Source organism: Anopheles gambiae, chromosome 3 (assembly GCF_943734735.2).
Source record: "Anopheles gambiae chromosome 3, idAnoGambNW_F1_1, whole genome shotgun sequence".
NCBI lineage: Eukaryota > Metazoa > Arthropoda > Insecta > Diptera > Culicidae > Anopheles > Anopheles gambiae.
The window spans coordinates 3,790,946-3,814,853 of NC_064602.1; the positions used below are offsets into that span (position 1 = coordinate 3,790,946).

Genomic DNA, 23,908 nt, shown 5'->3' on the forward strand with positions numbered 1-23,908 from the left:
TTATTCAATTTATTAGTTTGATGAGTTTGCTTCAATTAGCGTACCGCGTCTCTCTACCCCTATCGCCCCTTCCTCCGGGTGCCTCGAATACACTGGGATAGGGTAGGCAGTATAAGCATCGCCCGGGGACGGCCAGGAGGCAATTACAGTGTGCGCGCGTGGAATTTCGACGCCATGACCGTAACGGCACCGGACCGTACCGCACTCGCGTTCGATATCGCTGACCCGCCCGCTGACCCACAGGAGGAAGTAAATCACACAGCAGGCCCGCCGCAATACCTGAACCCTTTTTTTTCTTCTCTCGGGAATTTCGCTCCGCCCGTCCATCGTCGCGACCATACATAACGGACACCGTTTCTTCCCACATTAGAATTATCCATCTCTTCGCTCGGTCCGGCGACCAATTAAACGCGCAACCGGAAATGGCCGCGTTCAGGGGGGAGGACGGGTGGGAGTAGAGGCGAATGGGGCCACATGCTGCGCCTGCACTCTTGGTTGCCATTTAGTCTGATTTGACGCCGGCAAGGCAACGGCTTTGGAAAGGGGAAGGAAAGGCGGCTGCGGCGCGAAGTGGCACAGTCGGAACCGTTTGTCTACGTGGCTCCATGCAGTCTCTCTGCCGCTCGGTACGATCCAGTGCCAACCGGCTCGCAAGATTAACGATTTAGCGGCGAGCGAGATTGATACGGGGACGCCTCCAAGACGCCACGAAGCAAATGCATCAAAACCTTCAATTTGGAACCATTTTAGCTTATGATTTACGCATGTTATATCAACCCCAGAAAAGGTAAAAAATGTCCCAAAAGCTTCTTCGATAAACCATGCCACCTCTGGCCACCACGGTGCATGGATGGTAACTTAACACCGAGCTGGAAATACCAAACACTCCACACGATCAGGCGCGCTGAAATTGGGGTGCGGAAAACATTGATAAGGAAACCTGTCAGCAAGAAAAGTTAATGTCGTGGCATCACTGAAAACATTTCAAAGAGTTAACAAAAAACAAAACACACACACAGAACGGAAGAGATATCAACATCCCAACAAGAAACAATATCCAAAGCACGCACACACTGCCATAGCTGGCCGATCACTTTGCGTGCATCTCAGGTTCGATACGCAAAACAAAAAGAGGTGAAACATATTTCATCGGATTTACCCATTTACTTTCTTTGACACCTTCCACGGTCCGCGGCCAGGCTCCATTAAATGTAAAAACGAAGGGAGAGAGAGAGGGAGAAAACGTTCCCCGGGGCACAAAGTGCAGATGACCACCGGTCCCCGGTCGCAACAGTACCCCAGTACCCCGGGCGGTCACAAACGAGCCGGTGTTTGATGTCCACCCCGCGTTGCGGCGAAGAAGAAGAAGAAGTAGAAGAAGCGTTTGCCAACTGGCCGCAGCCATTTTGGCGTCCGCGTGGGCCCCGCAGGTGGACATAACGCTGATGGAAAGAGGAGAGGGTGTACGGCTGGTCTGGTGCGATCTTCGTTCGTTCGCAATCGCCGTCTTGGTCGTCTTGGTCGTCTTCGTCACTCAGTTGTGATAAGTCAACGCAGTTTCGCGCGCGGAACGGCTTGCGTCTTTGCGTCGCTCGCGCTGCCTAATGCGCCGAAACCGGGCCCAGAACCGGGTCCGGCAGCGGACCCTCCCCCCGCTCTCAACCAGATGTGAACAACTTTTATGAGAATTATTATATTTTTGCATAATTTTAAGATTAAAGCAGTAAAAATATGTAAATTGAGAGCCCAAAGAGCGTCAAACGGACCAGATGGCTCGGAATTGGAAACTACCACCAGACATGGACATACACACACACACATTCATGTTAACCGCTAGCCAAAAGTGGTGGAGACCCCCAAAAGCTGGCTGGAGATATCCACTTCTAGTTTGGAGTTGGGCTAATTTCGTGATGACGACTACACACACACACACACACACGCGTTAGCCTCCCAGCACTGGCAGGCGAGATTCATGTTTAATCGGATCCACCCGTATCAGTGTGTAGTGGTGGTATGAATCAGGAGAAAAAAAGGAACATGATCGATGTAGAACTAACTATACCCCATGCTGGCTTTTGGGGCGGTTATTTGATTAACAAAACAAAATGCCATACCTCGCCCTCGCACGGCGCACCGCCACGGGGCGGCCCGGCTGGGAGGGGGGGAGAAATAGTTCACAGACCATCCTCGCGCATCAGATGGCTATAAATTATGGCCGTTTGGTTGACTTCTTCCGGTGTTGCTGGCTTACTGAGTGACTCATGTTCCAGTAGGGAGGGGGAGAAAAATGAATTAATGCAGACCGCTGAGCTTCGCTAGTGCTGATCAGAACTAGGAGTTGGTAGTAGTCATCTTCCATGTTTGGTTTGCGTTCGGTTGGGATAGTTTGTTTATTTTACCCACTGCGGGTTTATTAACAGTAAATGTACATCCATCACATTCGTACCTGTGTGGCCAGTTTTTACGAAATATTGCCCGCCGCTTACTGCTTCATAGAATCTGTACGAATCATTCTGTTCTAGGAACGATTTCGCTTCTGCCAGGTGGAATGTTTCCTCAAACTCTCTCGCCACGAACGCTCCCCCGATCGCACCGGCCACATCGGTAGGGCCATCGATACCATCCGTACCGGCCGATAGAAAGCACACCGCATCGGGCACACGTTCCAGCTCTCGCACACCGACCGTGAAGCGGAGAGCCAGCTCTTGATTTCGACCCCCTTTGCCACCGCCCGAAACGCAAACCGTTGGCTCCCCAGCACCAACAATCAGTAGTGGCTTTTCCTTGTTACCTTCCACTGCTTGACTTATAAATTCTTCCATTTTGACGTCACTGTATGGAAGGGGTGTAAGCAGCTCGCGGAGCTTTTCTTTGGCAATGGTTTCTGATATAAAGTTGGTTTTTAAATTGTACAAGATCGCTGCCAACTGTATGTAAACGGGAGCCAAATCGATCACGTTTCCTTCTATCCTTTTTGATAGCACGATACACTCCCAATCTCGAGCCTGAGCTTGCTGTACGATACAATTTACAGCTACCTCATTGTTGCCTAGTAAGAATAGGTCATTATTGTACGTTTCCTTCACTTCTCTAACCGTTGGTTGTTCAATTACTTTAAGGATAGAATCGGGAAGCTTACTCCACAGGCCATACTTCTCCAAAATCTCTTTCGCTTTCCCATTCACAGCCACTCCTTTCTGGACTACGGTCGGTCCACTCGCAATCAATGCTACCGGATCACCGACAATGTCAGATATTACGTAAGAATAAACCCGATAAGCATGCTCGGCCGCCAGCGCAAGCTGTCCTCCTTTCACCTCCGACAGAGCTATTCGAACGTTGTTTAGCTCATCGATGGATGCACCTGCCGTGGCCAGTGATTTGATTAGCTGCAGTTTTTCCTCCAGCGTAATGAGCTCCTTGGGCAGACAAAGCAGAGCCGAACCACCACCAGAAACCAGAACGCACAGCACATCATCCGATGTCATGCTGTGGGCAATTTGCTTGATCTTTTTTGCCGCCATTAACGATCCTTCATCCGGCAGGTTGTTCCGAGCACACTCGATCACTTCGATCGCAGTGCTGGGCGAAAGAGTGAACTCTGCTTCTCCAGCAAATCGTTCACCCGTACCCGTAGGTATGCTTATACATCCTCCCGACAGCCGCGACCCAAGGTGACATTCTAACTGAACTGCCATGCCCAGAACGGCTTTGCCGAAACCTACCACGTGATAGCGTTTGTGGTCGTGAAGGAAACTTTCGCGGATACTGCCCGCCGACATGTGGCAGCCATCAAACAACGATTTGGGTTTAACCGCCTCAACGCCGCATAGAAACAGTTCCCTGAGGTTGGTCAAGCTGGCACTATTGGCTGTAGACATTTTCCTTGCAAATTGAGGCCACGATCTTATCATTGATAATCGTCCAGGATAGGCTGAGCGAAACCGAGTTGACGTAGGAGCTGGAAATGACGATTGATCTGGAATTTTACACAAATTATGCTATCAAATCATATAGACCGAAGATCTAATCAGTAGATCTCACAGTAAAATAGAAGATAACATTTCATACCTGCGCTTTGCCTGCTGGTTCGTTGTTTGTTTATTATTATTGTTTGTCAGTTCCCGTCAGTGTGGCCAGATTTTTATGTCAGTTTCCAGTAGAAGTGTCCAAATTTTATCGGAAAGTAATTTTTGGTAAGAGTTTCAATTTGTATCGGTAGTTTTCAGGCACAATTTCATCGCATCGCATGAAGTACAGACACGGACCATAGTTGTGTTGAACTTCTGGGTTCTGGTAGCTAGTGATTTCCATATTTCAGATGGAGTTTATTGCATGAAATCATTTGGGAAATGGTTTCATGACTTTTTGGTAAGTATCATGAGAAAATCTGTGATTTTCGGTAGCATAAATGAAACATCGGTACTTTTAAAGCGGACATCTATGAATCGGTAGGAATACAGATAAATTGGTATTTCTGGTCACTCTGGTTCCTCACACCCTCCTGTCTACAGCCCTGGATCTGGGAGTTCAGTTTGAGTTGAGCAGCTGTCACTATGGGCGCATTGGAAAATTGGAATTAAAAAATCATGCTACCATTTTCATACAAATGTTCGTTCCCGTATAATGTGGTGATTCTAAAGCTTTTTACTGTAATAAACTTGATTAGATACACACAGTTTCGAATTTAATACGTGTTTAACACGATTTTTGATAACACGCTCCACAACCACGTGCGCTCATGTTGCGCACTGCTGTCAAAAGCAACTGTCAGCGTGCAAGCAGCAAAAGATACTATGGTGCAACCGCTCCCCGACCCAGTTTGAGCGCGAGCATCATCAAAACAATCATTGCTAGCCGGTCCCACAGCACAAATTTTACATCCAGGGGGTTAGCATCGGATAAATCAGAAATATTTGCTCATTTGCTAGGTTATGCTGCATTGTTTATAGTTTCGCGATGGCTACGAACGGAATAAATGAAGCTCGCACCTCTATCAGGTAAGGAAAAGTGGGAAGCAAATGAAGTGTTTGGATGCTCTTGACCAACTCTAACATGCCTTCGGTGAATTCTTTCCGCAGCTGCGAAAACATTCCGGAACTGTTTCTGGACAAACTCACTGCCAAGATGCACTTTAGTCAGTTTGGCAAAATCAAACGATTCATACTGCGGCCAAATCGATTATCGTGCACGGTCGAGTACGAGCAGCCAGAGTCGGCCCAGCAAGCCCTGGAGAGGGGTGGACAGTTCAAGAACGTGTCTTTTAGCATCTACTGGACGGACCTCAAACCTCCATTGGTAAACGACAACGGTAAGGTGGGCGGATCGCTCGATCTGGACGTGCAAATGGAACTGGAAGCAATCGACAATGTGAGATCACCTTCACAAAGTAAGTCCGTCCGGAACTATGCACGAGTTTATGAAATGTGCGTCGAACTCAAAGCTTCGTGTTTTCTATTTTAGATTTGTTGGCGTATTATAAGGGTGGTGAGCAACGCACTGCTCCCCCGGTCACAAACAACCGGCCGACTCTTGCGAAACTTTCGATGCCAGTCTCGGCACGCAACGAAACGGATCCTAAGATTGGGCAGGCTCGTATGGAGCTTGAAACGTTGGCCAACAAACCGGCATTTTCGGCAGAGGAGCGATGCAGAGTGCTGGAGGCAAAGGATCGATACATTCGCCTCACCACGGAACGTACGACGGACATCCGGAAGGCGAAGAACATCGTGGGCACCTGCCCGGATATGTGTCCGGAGAAGGAGCGCTACCTGCGTGAGTGGAAGTGTATGGTGCCTTCGTACGAACGGCAACCCGGCGGCGGTGCACAGATAGATCACGTGAAAGCCATCAAACAGTACTCCCGGAGTTCGGCCGATCAGGAGCTGCCGCTGCCGCACGAACTACGCTCGCAGCAGGCCCTTGGACGGACGATGCACTTCCTGCTAACCCATCTGGCCGATCTGTGCAATGACGACGAGGGCGAAGGAGGAGGCAACGTAAGCGACTGGTTCCATTACATCTGGGACCGGACACGTGGCATCCGGAAGGACATCACGCAGCAGGATCTGTGCTCAGTCACTGTGGTTGAGTTGGTGGAACAGTGCACTCGCTTTCACATACATTGTGCCGCCCGGCTAGTCTCGGAGGATCCGTCGGTGTTTGACCAGAAGATCAACACCGAAAACATGACGAAATGTTTGCAGACACTCAAGTACATGTACACCGATCTGGGCCAGCGCGGTCAACGCTGTCCGGCGGAGGCAGAGTTCCGTGCGTACATGGTGCTGCTGTACCTGAACGATGGCAACTTCTTGTGGGAGCTACGCCAGCTGCCGGAGGCCATTATTCATTCCAAGGAGATTCAATTTGCCCTGTCCGTTTACTTTGCGCTGGAGGAGAACAATTTTGTGCGCTTCTTCCAACTCGTCCGGTCGACCACGTACATGAACGCATGCATCTTGCTGCGCTACTTCACGCAGGTACGTCAGAAAGCACTTGAAATTCTACGCAAAGCGTACGCAGTACGCTCCACAGCTTCATTCTCCCTGGAGTACATGACGCGTATCCTCGGGTTCGAAGATGAAGAGCAAGCGGAAGCCTTCTTCGACCACTATGGCATCATGATAGACCAAACAACCGATATGGTGTTGTTCGAGCCGCGACAGATGAACTTCTACCAGCCGGAGCTGCCATTTCCTACCTCCCGTGCTGTCCGGTTGGTCGAAAGCAAACGTACCGTGTCGGTTGGAGAAGCCATCTGCGGGCGCCCTCTGGAGCAGTGGGAACTGCAGCTTCCGATGGTGCAACCACCGAACGATAGCTTCGATGAAAGTGGATGCCTAAAGGAGGAGGTTCTTCAGAATGTGTTTGCGGATCGCAGGCTGTCACAAGAAAAAAGTGAATCACGTGTTCAAAAGCCGCAGCCTGTAAAGGACGACCGAGAGCTGCACGCAATAGAGGAGGGCAAGCTGGACAGCATGGAGCCGGATGCGCCCAATGAATCGATGGCGGATGATAGGTTATTCAAAGTGCCTTCGCCTACGACAGTAGTACCACGGTTGTCTCCCCGTGCTCGTACGCCACCAACCAAGCCAGTTCCTGCGCCGTTTCCAGCGGAACAAAATGCAACACCCGCACTACCTCCACCTGTCTTTGGCACAATAGGAGCCAAGACTGCGCCGAGCAGCGTTGAAACTGCAGGCTTTAAAACCTCAACTGAAGCTCCATCGTCGTTTTCATTTGCCAACGCATTTGCGAAGCCTGTTTTTGGAACGCCGCCATCAACTGGCAACGCACCAGCGACATCATCCGTCGCGGAAGGTGGTTCCCTTTTCGGTGCATTTAAATCCACTCCGATACCGATGGCAGGCGGCAATCTGTTTGGAGGGGTTAGTAATGTAGCGGGGAGTCAAAGCGACAGTACGGATCGTGTAACTATGTCCTGGGTGAATCCACCGCAGAACACGGCGATAACACCCGCCGGACAGAAGCGCGCATTTCACGGAGCAGTTAAAGATACGTCCCCAGCCAAACCTCCAGCACCGGTCACTGTTTCGGGCACATCCTTCTTCCAGGCTAAACCAGCTGAGCTTCTTCCATCATCGAATTCCAGCGGTGGATCCTTGTTCGGTTCAGCGAACAGCTTCGGAGGCACAGCGCTGTTCGGGAAAGCTCCCTCTATGCCAGCTGCATTTGGTTCTTCTCCTGCGCTAACTGCAGGTTTCTTCCAACAGCCACTCAAAGAAAGAAACGACAACAGAGAGAATGTCGGTATTCCGGTCGAGCGCAAAGAACCGAACGTCGACGCAGAGATTGAGAAGCAGCGTGAAAAATTAAAACAAGAGGAAGAAAAACGAAAGCAGGAAAAACTACTCGAGGAGCGGAAACAGGCTATTGAGCGGGCAAGTACTGTGGAGCTGGAGAAGCTGATAGATTCGGTCGTGGAAGAGCTCGTTCCTGAAATTGCAGAAGCTGCCCTGGATCGACAAAAACGCATACAGCGCACTGCAGTGGACGTGTTTAACGAGTTGGTAGCAGAACTACTAACCACACACGTGACCAAGACCGCCGAGCAGGAGATTGAGCGTGTGGAACGACTGCGAGCGGCTCGGGTTAGGAAGCTGAGCATGAAGTACTTCCACCGCTGGCACCGCAATGCCAAGAGTGCGGCGAGATGGCGTCGATTGATGCGAACCGTGCCACCTTCATTCGTTAACGGGAGTATCAGGATGGATGAACTGCCCCGGTGTGACCAATTGCGCCCCTTCCTGAATGCTCGCTGCACTGGTTCGAAACGAAGTGTAGATTCCGTGCTTCAAGACCAGTCAGTGCTTCGCGAGGTGTTTCTGTTCGATGCTTTCCCAGAGCGAAAGCTCATTGATCCGTTCGTGCAGCTCGAAGGAATGATCAATCAGCTGCAACAAATGCAAGTTCCGACTCGCATTCTTGGCATTGCTGAGCCGATCTACTGGAAGCTGGTCCTGTCGCTACCGGTTGAGGGTGAGGAAGGTTCGGCCGGGTTTCCGAGCTTTGTCAAACGCTGGCTGGAGTGCTGTGCGTTTCGAAAGGAAAATAGAGAGGAAAATCATCCGTACTTTTATTTAGCAAAAAGATCACCGCCATCCAAACAGATGCTGGGCACAAAAACTCATAGTAAAGGAGATGGGAGCCAGGGACAGCGTGCCATCTGTATGCGGTTACTGCAGGGACAATCGCTAATCAGCGAAAAGTATACCGACCGTGCCGAAGCTTGTGTCCTCACGGACGGAGTGTTATTTTTCCTGAGCGATCGTTGCCAAATCGAACAAGCTCGGAATCGATTGAAGAGCATTTTGACAAAGTGTGGCAGTCATCAACCAAGCATAGCTGTCATTCTTTACTGTCCCAACACGGTGGGCGCGGAGAGTAGTCTAGTGTCCGTGGACAGCTTCGAACAGAATCTCGGACTGGCGGCAGGAATAGTGAAACGATGGCGAGTGTTTCTTTGGAGCAGAGGAACCGAAAACGATACTCTGAGGGAGGCCGTACACTATCTTGCCCACTGTTACCGAGCCCAAATGCAGTTTGAGCCGCCGCGCTACGAGGAACGGTTAGAGATGCGTCCATTGAACGACTTTCTGGAGCGTTGCGTTGGCTCGGAGCTGTGGTTTCGGTTCGACAAATCATGCCGTCAATCGAGAGGATACCTCTTGGCTGGGAAAAATGCCAATGCAATCGTTGAGCTGTACAACATGGTCATCAGCAAGGTTCAAGCTATGGTAAGCCAAGATCTAAATCAATTCGTTCGATTGCCGGAAGAGTTCGGCAAGCTGCGCGATCAAGCTTCGATGGCAACGACACGAACCAATCTTCTGCCCCTACCGGAAGCCTATTTCCCGCCAGATTGGAATGACACGAAGCGCAAGAACCAGCTGATTCAGCTGCTGAAACCGCTCAAACTTCACCCATTGCCGGACAGTCTGCTCGCTGCCATCGATCGAGCTGCACAAGCATCGACCAGTCAAGGTGTTGCCATCGATGTGGCAGAACTACGCAAGGAGCTGAACGAATACTTGTCCAGCTATCGTGTGCCGTTGGCTGAAAATCCACATGAGCTTAGTGCACTCACGCAACAGTTTCTGCAGGGCATTGCCTCACAGCTGGCCGGTTATGCTTATAATACGGAAACCCGACCTACGAAACGATTCGGCGAGAATGTTCGACGTTGTTATTGGGTGCCACTGCTAGCATTGATTTCGGAGACTATTCTGCGTGTGCTGCTAAAGCGTGCCGAGGGAGGATCGAGCAATGGCCTACCGCACGAGGTATGCTATCGACGTATTGATTTCCTGCACCACACTGAGACGGTTTGGTGGAAAGCTCAACTACAACAGATACAAAAGGAAGCACTTGGATCGATAGAAGCATCACGAAGCAACACACCGGACACTTTCGCATTGTCACCACCGTCAAGCTCAACCACCAGTGCACAAGATCGCAAGCGAGCGCATACAAAGCTGGCACACCACAACGAGAGCAATACAAGCCTCAACTCTGTTGTCAGCGGTAGTGACACTAGCTTCAGTGATAGCATTCGAAGCGCGAACTTCCACAAACGGCCCAAGATAGTGAATGGCGTGATATACAGCCGGGAAATCGTCGATGATGTAATTGCGCAGGGTATGCGAGCATTAGTCCGTGCTGAGGAATTGCTCAGTCAAAAGCAAAACCATGCCACCGAACTGCAGCGGATATTCAAGCCGCTCGAGACAACAATACAGGAGGTAGAGCAAACCTGTAGAAACATCCAATATAAACATGGCAGCAGAGCATCGAAGTAAGGACACTGGATGTCAAAGTAAGGTAGGATGCGCGATTTGTCTCTTTTTTGTTGGCATGTATTTTGACCTTTTTTTACTTGTATTGGCAGGGCGACGACAATAGCTGACGCCATCGTGTTCACTACCAAGATTGTTCGCATATTTCTACCCTTGATATTGGCAAGGGAACAAAGGCAATGTACGACAGTTTTTTGTTGCATAGAAGTAATCGATTAAGCTTAGTAAGTTTTGTTTTAATTACCAATTTAAGTACGACCACAGTTTGGCACCACAGCACAGTTGGTCGTACATGTCGGCGGGTAAATCAATAAGCCACTCAATCAATAGACAAGCAGACGCGCAGAGTCACAATGTAAGCAGGCAAAAACCACACTACATTTGATAAAGTAATTGTATCTGATATGTTAAGCTATAAATAAATTTGATACAATATTTGATGTAACTTTTAAAACTATTTGGCTGTTCTTTGCTTAACCCCCAATACATCATCATCCAAGTTCTAGGCTAGCTAAAGTTGTATTCTATCTACAACCACTTCCTTGTCACTCCACTAGGCACCGTAAGCTTCCGAATTTCACTTCCTGTCACAGGCCGTTACGCGCGAACGCATCAAATTGGCTAGAAAAGTTTCGATAACTGCTTTATCTTAACGTTCATTACCACGCTTTGTGATTTATAATGGCCTTAATGTTTGCTTAATTAATGCAGCGTAATTTATTTATTTATGTAAATTTAATTTCGCCCCCCAACATAACAAGCTCTCCATGTTTAGTTTTATCACGCGCCACAAACCGATCACAAACAGTGACAGTCTAATGCTAACAGGGCGAACGGAACCTGGGCTGGGACCTTCTATTCTACGCGTCTAACTCTAATAAGCCGCTACCAATGTTTCACCTCCGATAAGCGAGTTCTTGCCACCCACGCGCTGTCGAGAACTGCAATCTTTTAATGGGTGTTTTATAGGCTCACATTGTTTTACAAGCTGGAAAGGGTAGCTAATTAAAAATTGTTTCATATTTTTATGCCATTTGCTGCAACAAGTTGTATCGTTTCGTCAAACATGGTTGGGATTTGTAAATACCAACAATACCTTGATTGATCGGTGTCGTCTTGGTGTAGTGTTGATCAAGTTCATGACCTCAATCTTTCCGTTCAGCCGCTTCAGCTGTTTGAATTGGTAACGGTTACCGTGCTAAAATCGTAATTAATTGTGTGACTTTGCTAACAGCTAATTACATCCACCGATCGACACCTTGACATAGACATCGTAATTCTTTTTAATCACACACGTTACGCTTCCCACCAACAACAAGATCACTCATCTTATCACACTTCTTAGGGGTGACAGAGAGGGCGCATACACACATACACACACCAGCCGGCAGAAGATGCAGAGTCGCCAGAAGGCGACACACAGCAGCCACGCTTCATTATCGTCACTGGGGGTGCCTTCATATTTGCATAAAAGCTCGATTAAGGTCAACCGATTGAGCCGAAAAGAAGGTTCTACCTCCTCCCAAAAACGGGATGCGCGAATCGGAAGACGATCGACGCCTGCGCTCGAATGCATCTTGCAGGTGAAGAATTGCACAGTTAACGCCAATCCTTTCTTGACGGCAGACACACAACTTTCGACTGGTAGCTCCGTTGCACCATTTTGTGCCTCTTTTTTTAACCTTTTCTGTATTGGCTCTTGTAACCGTTAAAAATATAAACGATAAACGAGCGCACGAATAATTGCCACCCGGGACGTGTTCTGATAAGCGCCTCGGTCGGTACAAGCGCAAGTCGCCGTCGGGCCCCGATCGTCGATGGCGTATAAAAGTGCTAAAAGAGAAATTGTGCGCTTTTAGAATGCTTGTAGACTCTCGCTGGTCGTGCCGTGCAAACATCGATCGTGCGTGATCGGGATTGGGTTTCGTTCTAGCGGGTGGAAACAATGCAACTTCAGTGAAAGAATCGGCATGGTGGACACTAACAAAGTGATGTTTGCCGGTGGACTGTCACGGTGGTTAGGGATACTTTCGGTCGCGATCAGCTTGCAGCTCGTTGTCGGTGGTGATTGGAACTATTTCAAGTGCTTCGAAACGGTCAAACGATGCCCGAACCAGAATGTGTCGTTTTATCTCTACACGAGGTACTAATCCTAGTTTATTGCATGAATCTTATGTGTACTGTACACACTCGAGTGGTTAAACGTGAATATCAACTACACTTTGTACACGACGGAAAGGTTTCCCTGTAACGCTTACTCAACCTTCGATTTTGTGCTGCTGGCAAGAAAACTATGCTTAACAATACTCAACAATTTCCATGCCAACGCCACAAGGGCAAGAATCACAGCGAGATAGAACGTCAGCACGTCGTAAGAATACTTCTGGAACCAGCTCATATACATGGCACGTGATTGTAGAAGATCAGCATCCGGATTTCGGAGAACCCATTCACACCACCAAACGGCTCTTTCCAGTGGCGTTTCCTTCTGATCCCGGAACAACCGGGATATGCGCTTCATCCTCGCACTGTACCGATCACTGCCCAACACTTCCCGCACTGCCTGCACTAACTCATCCGCCTGGAAGTGTTGTATGGAGAGCCGTTTTCCAATGCCTGCCTCCACGCAGTAGTTGATGTTGCGGAACTGATCTGCAAACACCGGGAAGCCAATGATCGGTACACCGTGCCAGATCGCTTCCTGCGTGCTCAGCAGACCGCTGTGCGTGATGAAGAGCTTCACGTTCGGATGCGCCAGCAGATCGTTCTGTGGCATCCACGCACGAATGAACACATTTTTCGGCACCGCCATCGGTAGCTTCGATTCGTCCGACTCGAACTTCCACAGGAACTGATACTGCGGTAACCGCTCCATGGCGGTGAGAATGTTACGAATACGTTCCGGGCCAAGCAGATCGCTGCGAGCGTTACTGCCGAGCGAAAACAGTATGAACCCATTCTTCGCTCCCTCCACAACTTTGCGCAAATCTTCCGGAAGCCCCTTTGGCGGAAGTATCTGAAGCCCTCCAACCGGTATCATATTGGGCATCAGGGGTTCCTTGTACTGAATGATTGGATTAATGTTGGCGAGCGATAGGCGTACGTTTTTGTAGAAACTGTTCGACGGCGGTGCGTCCGGATACAGCTTGCGCACGATCTTGTCCGCCTCCGGGTGCATCAGCGTATCGTGCAGGATCATCTCGTACAGATCGTAGTAGAAGTTTTTCACCCGCTGCATAAAGCTCATACTTTCCGGAGCGTCGAATACGTGATTCGGCACCAGTCCGGAGTAAGCGTACGCCCCGAGTACGGTGGCCGCCGTCGACGGTGCATTGTAAGGAGTCGTTGGAATGTATGGTACACCCTTAAACCGATGCATTATGATCGCTGGCACACACGGGCCGATCATGAAATCGCTCAGAAACAGATCAAACTTGAAGTCGGTCGGGTAGCCGAGCAGGAAGTGTAGTCCTTCCGATTTGATTGCCGCCTCGCACAGATTGAGCCCAAACTCGTCAAAGAGCTTCAACATTTTGGCCGGACTTTCGTTCGCCATGTCGAAAAAGTTGAGCTTCTGGCGCATCGACGTGTTGTACATGGTGCTGTAGAAGTTCTCCAGATGCACGTACGTCACGTTGGCCGGCGGTTGCTTCTCAATGTCCGCACTGAGCACGGTCACGTTGTGGCCCCGGCGTCCCATTTCGTACATCAGTGGGCGTAACCTGTGTGGAGTAGAAGAAGAAAAACAGCAAATTAAATACGATTCTTTGGGTGATCGAATTGCTAAATTACCAGATGTAGTGACTTGGGGATGGCACGCCGGACATGAAGAGTATGTTGGCGGCTTGGGAAACGCCCGCCAGCACGAGCACCACCGATAGCACTGTGGCCGTACCCATCGTTCGTTGAGCTTCCTCGCTCCGTCAGATCAATCCTAGCTGTGATCGCAAGTTGTCTAAACGCATTCGCTTTTATTTTCCTCGCCGGCGGTCCAAAATCAACAAACCGTCGATTGTAAAGCGGCGCTCTAGGTGCGATATGACTGCCTCTTGAGAAAACAGTAGTGACTGGCGAGAATGGTCGGTACCACTGGATGGCACGGTAGGTGTCTACAGCGTTCCCAGGCCATGGCACGACCCTTTGCACGTGATCGAGCGTGAGTTGGTCCTTCTGGAGAGCGCCTCCGATGCGTGCAATTGGGTGATTCGGTTTTACACACAGACAAGACTTATCGTACACGTATCACGCGCGATTTGGATGGCCTAGCTGATAACGCTGGACACTGTCTGGCGAGTGAAACGTGTGATGATGGTGCGATACCTACGATCACTCTGCAGTACTATGTAGTGTTTCGCGAAGGTGACGTAGGTAGTTCCCTTAGGAACGATGATTTGCTATAGTTTGCAAAATAAACGTTCGTTTTAAACTGCTTCAAACCTGATTTGAGGGAAGCCACTTGCTACGACTGACCCATTCTTATCTCATCGTGCATGATCGTGATAAGAGGTGCTGCTAAAGCAATCTATAAATACTTGCAAGCATTTCAAATGTGTGTTCATGAATTGTGTATGTTTGTCCAACAAGCTGTTGATTTATATTTACATAAACAAGTATTCCTGATCCTGATGGCATCTCTTTAAAGCTCTCGCATGACCTTGACCTATTTCACCCTTCATTTCATTTCACTTTCCCCCAAGAGAAACACAAAACAATCCCACCCAGCTGGACATGTTCAATCCGGAATCGGTCACGAGCGCCAACTTCATCAAGGGACGTCCGTTGATTGTGCTAATCCACGGGTACACTGGCCATCGCGATTACGCTCCAAATCCAACGATTCGCCCGGCGTACTTCGCCTACGACGAGTTCAACATCATCTCCGTCGACTATAATCCTCTAGCTCTTGAGCCTTGCTACCTTCAAGCCGTACGCAATCTGCCCACCGTTGCGAACTGTACCGCCCAGCTGCTAGACTTCATCATCTCCAACGATATCATCCCGCTGGACGACATCCACGTGGTGGGGTTCAGCCTCGGCGGCCAAACTTCCGGCATGATCGCGAACTATTTGCGGGCTGGCCGGTTGAAGCGCATCACGGGGCTGGATCCGGCCAAACCGCTGTTTGTGTTTGCCTCGAACGAGTACAAGCTCGACCAGACCGATGCGGAGTTTGTGCAGGTGATCCACACGGACGTGTTCCAGCGCGGGATATTGCATCCGAGCGGACACACGGACTTCTACGTGAACGGGGGCGTGGTGCAGCCGGGGTGCGATGCGACCACGATGATGACGACGGGCGAGTGCAACCACAACCGGGCGCCCGAGTACTACGCGGAATCGATCGGCACCGAGGTGGGATTCTATGGGTATCGGTGCGCCCACTGGTACCTGTACATGCTCGGTATCTGCCGCGGTGGAGGCCCAAACGACCAGATCGCTATTATGGGAGCGCACACACCCAACACGTAAGTGCCGCGAACCACAAACACACCGAAACCGGTAGCCGCGATCGTGTGATCGTTCGCTTGGGGACGGTTTGGAGTTGAAAGTAAAAGCACCGCGAAAGGTTCGCTTTAGGCTCCACACACCTTTCGTCAGTACACCCTTTGATGCACTTGCTGGGCCTGAATGATGGATCTGGATGGTTCCATGGTGACGGAAAGAACTCGTTTGGTGACGGCTTATTCGTATGAAATTGCTCCTCCTTTAATCACCCCAAGCACACTGTCCACCGAAGCATACCGAAGATGCACGCCAAACAGATCCATTTCACAATTGCTCATACTAACCATCTCCCTCTCATTACGCAAATTCCATTTTCTTGTGTTAGTGGCATGTGGCCGACTTAGTCTTTGTACTCAGTCCTCAGTGAGGAATGATTACGCAATTACATTGCATGACTAGTGCGGTTTGATTAAGCTCTGGAAGCCTCGAGGAACCGCTCACTCATGTGTCCAACTCCACTCCTCTCATATTCCTTGCAGAACCCGAGGCCTCTACTTCCTGAACGTTAACATGATGCCGCCTTACGCAAGAGGAAGCAATTACACCTTACGGGAGGAACTGGCATCCATATCGGCCAACATTGGGGGTCCACCACCACCACCACCACCACCACCGCCACCGGTCAACTAGTGACATCAAACCATGCCAACCAATCACCAACCAGGACTTCCAAATTGGATTCACACTATCGTCTGTATGTTCAGTGTTTTTATGGATAAAGGAGTGTTATGTTTATAGAAATAAAGTATGCAAAAAACCCTGAAGTTTCTCAAAATCGATATTGAACAGGCAGTCGCTACGTCACAACTAGCTCTAATAGATTGCGCGCAAGACCTTCCATAGTAGAATGGGATCGAGAATTATCATGCAAATGAAGTTCCAAGATCGGTTCCGTAAGCATCATTACACCGATGTTATCATTGAACTTTTAAGGTGCTTCCCTTCCCGACACTCCGACGGCCAAGGCGACGGGTTGGGCGGTTCACACAAACCCTGTCAGCTTCCATGAACTTGCACACTGGCGACCTATTCGGTACGGTCGGTGAGAAACGATTTGCCGTAACGTTACTCGATCGCCAGTGAAGGTGTTCATCCGATCTTTCGTCGGCAGGGGCTATCGTGTTCATTGCGGGTGAATTGTTTGGACAGGGTTAGTTGATCGGTTTGAGCTTGTGGTTGGCTTAACTAACATGAAATAAGATGGATTTATCATGCCATACTAACAAATTGAAGCAAGATCACGCATGGACAAAGAATGGGATATGAGAGAAACACTGTAAACGATCGTTCATTTCTTCCACCACCCAACCGAAAACCCGGTAAAAGCAGGGCTCCACGCTCCCCACCTACTTTACACATTGGAGTTCGCTCGGGTTTGTTTCAAGCTTCGCGTCGAAAAGAAACGCATCTGGGGTTCGGGCCTGGGACCGACGCATACCAGCTAACCAGTTTCCATAAAACCAGTGCCAGGTGCGGTTCCGCCTATTGCGTCCAGGCTCGTTTGGACTCCCGCGTCCCCGTGGTTTGTGCTCTTTTTGTTTCCCGTCTTTTCGTTTGTTTCTGTGCATAAATAGGGGTTCGTCGTATCGATAAGCGGATAAAAGTGAATGCAGTGGAAAGTACGCAAATGTTGTCCGCAAAGTGAAGCAAGCGTTCGTAGGCTGTGCAAAAATATTTAGTCCAATGATCACAGAAGACACCGGAAAGCCCCGGATGGGAAAACCCCCCAAAGGAAAGTGCCACAAGTTTGTTTTCGTTCGTCTCATCCACTACGGTCCAAGTTTATAAATCCAGCACCGTCCAATTTCGATTCGCGCCAAGGCAAGGCGGTTACTTAACACCGAGCCCGTCCCAAGATCATCATCAGCTGTGCGTTCGGATACAAGACGTGTGCGTGTGTGACGGTGCAGACGGTGCAGACGGAACAGGCCAATCTGCGAATTATTTTTCCAACCGCAATTGCAATCGAACCAAAATCGTACCTTAATTTTTCGAGAGAGAGAAAAAGGAAAAAAAAAACCTCGACAACACATGTAACCAAACGAAAGCGAGAGTGAGATAAGCGCGAAAGTGTTCGATACGGTGTAGTTGTTGCAGTGCAGACAGTAACGTGTGTACGCAGCGCCGTCATCGATTGCGCGTGCCGTGTGTTGTGCGCGCGGGGTACGTTCGGCCCATACGCAGCGCAAAGCTGTAACACGCCGAGGAATAAAAATAAACCCGACTAAAGACGGCGCGCTTTGGGGAGGCACAGTACAGCGGTTTGGTGCAATCCGTGAAAATGCAGCAACTTCCGTTCGTTTCGATTGGATTGGTTTTCATTGCGCTGGCGGCGTTCCAGAGCATCACGGAAGGTAAACAAAAGCAGCAGTGTTGGAGCGCGCGCGCGCTCGTGGGAAGGTTTTGCGCGTCTGAAGGTTACTCTCGCTTAGATTATGTTGGGGGTTTATTTGTAGGTGTATTAAACGGTTGATTTACTTCCAGACGTGAGGGTTTATACAGAGCTTTTTCTATGGAAACATTTAAATAAGTGGATATTAGTAGTCATTTTGTTCCAAACGACATGTTATCCAATTTATTTTATTTTTTTGCATTAATCATGACTTGCTGAGATTCCATCACGAACAAGGAAGATAACGACCCTAGCAACTAACGCAAAAACCGTGGTTTTTCATGTAGAGATACGCTCTAAAAGCTCGTCTTGTGGCTATAAAGATAGTGGAGTTCGGCATGACCTTGCTCTAACGTTAGTGACACACCAACAAGCCATAAAGTAAAGAGATAAAGCAGTTCGTTAACCTCATCAGTTAATTAGAATTCGTGACATCCACAAAATAACCCTTGAAAACCCGCTTGTAGAACCCATCGGAGCTCAAACACCCACCGAAAGCTTCAGTATTGCCTAAAACGTTAACGGATATCATACAGAAAGACCGAGAAATGTGACAACACAGCCCCAACGTTGCATTCGTCACCCTGTCCACAATCCAAAACACCTCAATCGAGGCGTACCACTAACCCACTGCTTCAAGCCCTTGTGCACTCTGTGTGGGCTCACAGTCAAATTCAACGCGCGATCAACCAAAAACCGCTTCATTTAACACGCCGGTCGGGTTGACAAACCGCTGCCGCTTGATTTGGAGACATTCCTCTTCCCCAGCGCACAGGTGCCCAGAGCCATCGGGGCGACACCATTTGTAGCCCTGCCTCCCTCAATCACAACCCGAGCACGACGTCTTTCCTTTCAAGGTTAACGCGTTCGATCGACGCGTTTCCCCAGTGGTCCCGGGCCCGGGACTGTGTTCCAATTTTCACCTCTCCAAACAGTCAACCGAACACAACAAATCATCGTCCGTCCACCGGGCGATCGGTTGATGTAATAACCCCAAAACGAGAGGCCGTTTTTCACGCTCCCTTTTGTCGGAGCGTCACTGGCCGCACGCGGTTTGGTTTGCTAATGCAAACAACCACCCCAAAATAAAAACCACAAACCTTTGCCAGCGTCCAGCCATCCGGATCCGTCATCCATCGCACCGGTGTGCGTTTTGGTGCCCTCGTTTGTTTTGGTTTTGGTGTGTGTGTTAAAATTCGGGCCATTGAGATTGCGCAACTAGGAAGTGCACGACGCACGATGCATGCTGTGTGTGTGTGTGTGCGGTGGGTGCGAATATTCAAGCAGAGAAACGGGAATGCTTCAAACACTGACATCAACCTTGGCGTGGCGAGGACCGATGCCGATGCTAATGGGGCACCCGCATCGATCGCTAGATCGAGCTGGCTAATTATCGGTCACGCGGGTGTGCTAGAGCGGGAGATTATACGGTCGGAACTGGTCGTTTCAAGGAAGCCGGGGCAGTAGAGACCGGCTAACCACGCATGGTTAAAAGTGAAAGGCCCGTCATAACCGGAATCCATTCCAAGCGACCTCAACCAAGCTGGCAGGGTCTGGCGCCTTCCCTACATGTGACGTCGCTGCAAGATCGCGTCACATTTGCGAGCCTCGGAAGTTCACCCTCCATTAGTACAGCACCATGCTGCAGTCTTAGTGGGATTTATCGAACATGCCAGAAAGGTTTGGAGAAAGTTCTTTAATGCTGGTGGACGAAACAATGCGTTACTGATTCCTACCGGTGCATGGTCGATTGCATGATGCAATCAGCGTGCAACGAGACGCTGACGACGACGACGACCGATCCACCTGGAAATCGGTAACCGTGAAGCAGCGGCATCATTACACGCGTTGAAGGGGGCAGGTGGATCGGTTCGTTGTAATGCTTCTTCACACGAAAACACACAGGGGCTTTGCTGTCCCGCAGACGTCCGTCAAACGATACGTTGTGCGGTATGTGCGCTCGAGTGCTGTAAGCGTGGCTGGCGTGGGGTCTCAACTTATGCTGTAATCGATGATGAGGTCGGTCGACGCTCAAACCACATAAAAACGATGCAAACAGTAGACACATTTCCCCTGCTCCGCCCCCGGGGTAAGTGCGTTTTCCTTTGAATGCCGGCATTTTTTGTCTAACCTGCCGCTCTTTAACATACCTTGCCCGGCACAGCTACTTATTTTGACATTTTTCTGTTCCACTTTTTGCGATCTGTTAAGTGTTTACTTACACTTCCTCGAGACCGGGCCGGGGCTGGGTGAAAGTGTTTGCCGTTCGTCTGCGATGTACAGGTGAATCATTGCGCTTTGCGTGCTTGCAAACAGCATTAACGTTGACAAAGGTGGTTAGTGTATTTAATTTCATATGAAAACAATGGGGAAAGAAGTGTGGCCACATTCCTCCAAATTATCGTGCGCTGTTGGCACGCTCTTCGTGACAGAGGATGCTTAAGACATTGAAACCTGTGCGTCATGCACAACTTTCAATTAACTGTTTCGGTTTCAAAAATACAACCACTCCAGCACATGCATCATTATTAAAACCCTCTTTTTTCATCTGGTTAATTATTCGCTCATGCAACGCCCGCCAGAAAAAAAGGCGCCACTACCAAGAACAATTTGTTTCTCACTCAAACAACCGCGCCACGCCGGGGCGGCTTAATTACGCATTCCGATCGAGCTCGTTTCGCGCAAAGGTCGGCCGGAATTAGACGGGCCGCATCGGGCGATTTTCGCACATGGCACAATACGCTAACAACCTCCAATAGGTTGGTCACGTGCATCGTCACGCGTGGACAGTGAATGCCCCCTCGGCGAGGCATTGTACTGTTGTGCACTGATCTAGTAAGATCGATCGGGTCGGGCAAGATCATTCGGCGGCTGTCAAAACCACTCGCGCAGTTCGTCGCTTACCTTCGCGCCGTCATTGAGACGCTAAAGTGGCGAAGCATCGCGTGAAGTCGGCCGGCTTTGTTTGGGCAGGGCTTTTCGAGAGGTGAAATCAAGGCTGGGGCGGAGTGGAACAAAACTGTTAACGCAAACAATATCTGCTACTGTCTGAGGGAGAGTTAGACATCAAAGTAGTACTATTTCTTAATCTATAGATAATCGAATCGATCACTGTTTCAACATGTGTTCATACATATTTACACATTTTGCCCTCATGATGCCATCAACATGGAGTTGATCGTAAACGTGGTTAACATTTCATGGACGTAATTCTGCACGACAGCACATTAAACGACATTTCTTTAACGATTACGTTACACCAAGCGATGGAGCAGGAAAAAATGCACACACCCACCACGTGTGACATAGTTAAGAGGCAGGTTTAACGATGCGTAATATTCACATGCCTCTGGAATAAAAGTTACACAACTACTTCCAGTTACAAAGCAAGGCTGTGATTCGCACATAAAACCCACTTATCACTTCCACCATCACCACCACCATCCTTTGCGATCGTCTGGTAAACGATCGTTACTGTATGGTACTCACCACGGCAAGAATGGTGCCAGGTGCAGTAATGTCATTTTTCATAAAACTCATCTCGTAATCATGTTTCGCCCCCTCAAGCTACCCATCTCGACGCGTTCTGTGCGAGGCCTCCATCTATGTGGGTCAATTATTACCTTCATGAAAATGGATGCCTACCACCGTTCGGCTGGCTAGTAACGATGATCGTTTAGTAATGGGCACGCCTCAACTTAAAGGGCTTTGTCGCAATATCATTCCGATCGCGCGGACTGTCGACTACGTTGCATTGCGCCAGTGGCTCCATTCAAGCAGTAAACACATCATCGCGCCTGTCCAACAGGCGGCTCTTGATCAACAACTTCCAACCATGTTCACAATAAGTTTAACACTTTGCATACTTTCCTTCTCGATCTTGTCCTCACCAGCTCAAAAGCAGGAGAACAAAAATGTCTTCAATACCAGCTCATGCCTGGAGAAACCGTACCGCTGTCCACATCCCCGGATCAAGTTCTATCTGTACACGCGCCGCACCCAGCAGACGCCGGAGTTGATCGACGTTTTGGACCCGGAATCGCTCTACTACACGCACTGGAATCCTTCGCATCCGGTGAAGATCGTTATCCATGGGTTCGGTGGTGGTCGTAATCTGTCCCCGAGTCCCGATATGCGCAAGGCATACTTTACCCGCGGGAACTACAACATCATCATCGTAGACTACGGATCGGCAGTGACGGAGCCGTGCTTGAATCAGATCGAATGGGCTCCACGCTTTGGAAGTCTCTGTGTCTCGCAGCTGGTGAAGTACATTGCCAACCACCCACGGGGAGTCCCACCGGACGATATGCATCTGATCGGGTACAGTGTTGGAGCGCACATTGCTGGATTGGTGGCGAACTATCTGACTCCTGCGGAGGGCAAACTGGGACGGATTACTGGGCTCGATCCAACAATCTTCTTCTACGCGGGATCTAACAATTCGCGTGATCTTGATCCTTCGGATGCACACTTCGTTGACATCATACACACGGGAGCGGGTATTCTGGGACAGTGGAGTCCTGGAGGACATGCAGATTTCTATGTGAATGGAGGCACGAGTCAGCCAGGCTGTGCTAGCTCCACCATCTTTCGTGAGTAGAGACAACTATTCATGACGATTCCAAAGAATTGACAAAACCAATATTTCCAATTCCCTTAGAAACGCTTGCCTGTGATCACACGAAAGTGACGCCATACTTCATCGAGTCCATCAACAGCGAACGAGGATTCTGGGCTGGACCGTGTCCAACGCTGATTTCATATCTGCTTGGCTGGTGCGAACCGAAAGACTCCGAGTACGTCCTCATGGGAGAGCATCTATCAAGACAGTGAGTATGGATCGTGTTACATCCCTAGCAAAAGCCATTGAAATTGGGATTTCTCTCTCTCTCTCTCTTTACAGAGCTCGTGGTGTGTTCTACGTCACAACAAACGCTAAACCTCCATATGCCCGTGGATTTCCAGGCAAAAACCGCCGAACAGCAAAAACCTCCGAGTATGCGGGCGTTCGACGGAAGTAAACCAGAACAGAAAAGCAGAAGGTTAACATTCGTCAAAAGCTTAATGGTTGTGATATAGTGTCCGGAACGAGGAGGGGTGACAACAAAAAAGGTTAGCGCTTACATTCCACTCCAACTAGCTGCCAAGGGTAGCCGAGGGCAACGAGCCTGTCAAAAAAAAATGGAGCAAGACATAGCAGTTGATCGTAATGAGCAAACGACCTTACACAAAGCAGCGATCATGACGTCAGCTTAATGAATTTGATTCAAGGAAATTTAATTTTCTCCACCGCAAAGAATAATGAAACGAAATCATCGAAAGCAAATGAAGTAGCGAGGTAGAGAAGGTAGTATTAGTAGCGATAGTTGCATTAGGAACCCTGGTAGGCTAAGGTTAGGATTAAGAAGCATTGTACATATGACGTTCGTTTGATCATCGCCATTCTATAGCGACCCGGTCAAAAGTGACGCACGTGGGGGCTTTAACCTTCACGAGAGAAAAGCGTATTACGTTGGTTCAACCGATCTGTTGCTACACAACAGATGAGGCAAAGCGTTACTTGTGTTCATCAGACGTTGTGGACATTGGTTCAAGAACCTCCAAGAGTGGAATATTGCTGCCGGAAAACAATACTTGTACATAGATCATTCAAAGGAAATCGGATAGCTAACATACAGAAGAAGGTTAA

At 49.3% G+C, this 23,908-nt stretch overlaps 5 protein-coding genes across 5 annotated transcripts; 3 read left to right on the forward strand and 2 right to left on the reverse strand.

Annotated features, from left to right (window-relative positions):
* Window positions 1-1,677: 1,677 nt before the first annotated feature.
* Window positions 1,678-4,134, reverse strand: LOC5668216 (glycerate kinase). Its single transcript, XM_001688986.2, has 2 exons — window positions 4,072-4,134; window positions 1,678-3,979 (listed from the first exon to the last, which is right to left on the reverse strand). Exon 2 carries the CDS (start codon window positions 3,912-3,914, stop codon window positions 2,391-2,393), a length of 1,524 nt encoding a protein of 507 aa, XP_001689038.2. The 5' UTR covers window positions 3,915-3,979; window positions 4,072-4,134; the 3' UTR covers window positions 1,678-2,390.
* A 671-nt stretch (window positions 4,135-4,805) lies between these two features.
* On the forward strand, window positions 4,806-10,773 carry LOC133393071 (uncharacterized). The gene is made up of 4 exons (XM_061656367.1): window positions 4,806-5,000; window positions 5,082-5,389; window positions 5,464-10,344; window positions 10,412-10,773. The coding sequence occupies exons 1-3, from the start codon at window positions 4,960-4,962 to the stop codon at window positions 10,320-10,322; spliced, it is 5,208 nt and encodes a 1,735-aa protein (XP_061512351.1). The 5' UTR covers window positions 4,806-4,959; the 3' UTR covers window positions 10,323-10,344; window positions 10,412-10,773.
* Window positions 10,774-10,896: 123 nt separating this feature from the next.
* On the forward strand, window positions 10,897-16,587 carry LOC133393072 (lipase member H-A-like). The gene is made up of 3 exons (XM_061656370.1): window positions 10,897-12,462; window positions 15,017-15,784; window positions 16,304-16,587. Exons 1-3 carry the CDS (start codon window positions 12,290-12,292, stop codon window positions 16,452-16,454), a joined length of 1,092 nt encoding a protein of 363 aa, XP_061512354.1. The 5' UTR covers window positions 10,897-12,289; the 3' UTR covers window positions 16,455-16,587.
* LOC1277959 (UDP-glucosyltransferase 2) lies at window positions 12,443-14,410 on the reverse strand. The gene is made up of 2 exons (XM_061656369.1): window positions 14,112-14,410; window positions 12,443-14,041 (listed from the first exon to the last, which is right to left on the reverse strand). The coding sequence occupies exons 1-2, from the start codon at window positions 14,216-14,218 to the stop codon at window positions 12,574-12,576; spliced, it is 1,575 nt and encodes a 524-aa protein (XP_061512353.1). The 5' UTR covers window positions 14,219-14,410; the 3' UTR covers window positions 12,443-12,573.
* Window positions 16,588-17,253: 666 nt separating the features above from the next.
* Window positions 17,254-23,879, forward strand: LOC1277958 (lipase member H). The gene is made up of 4 exons (XM_061654391.1): window positions 17,254-18,178; window positions 22,110-22,811; window positions 22,880-23,048; window positions 23,123-23,879. The coding sequence occupies exons 1-4, from the start codon at window positions 18,106-18,108 to the stop codon at window positions 23,238-23,240; spliced, it is 1,062 nt and encodes a 353-aa protein (XP_061510375.1). The 5' UTR covers window positions 17,254-18,105; the 3' UTR covers window positions 23,241-23,879.
* Window positions 23,880-23,908: the final 29 nt, after the last annotated feature.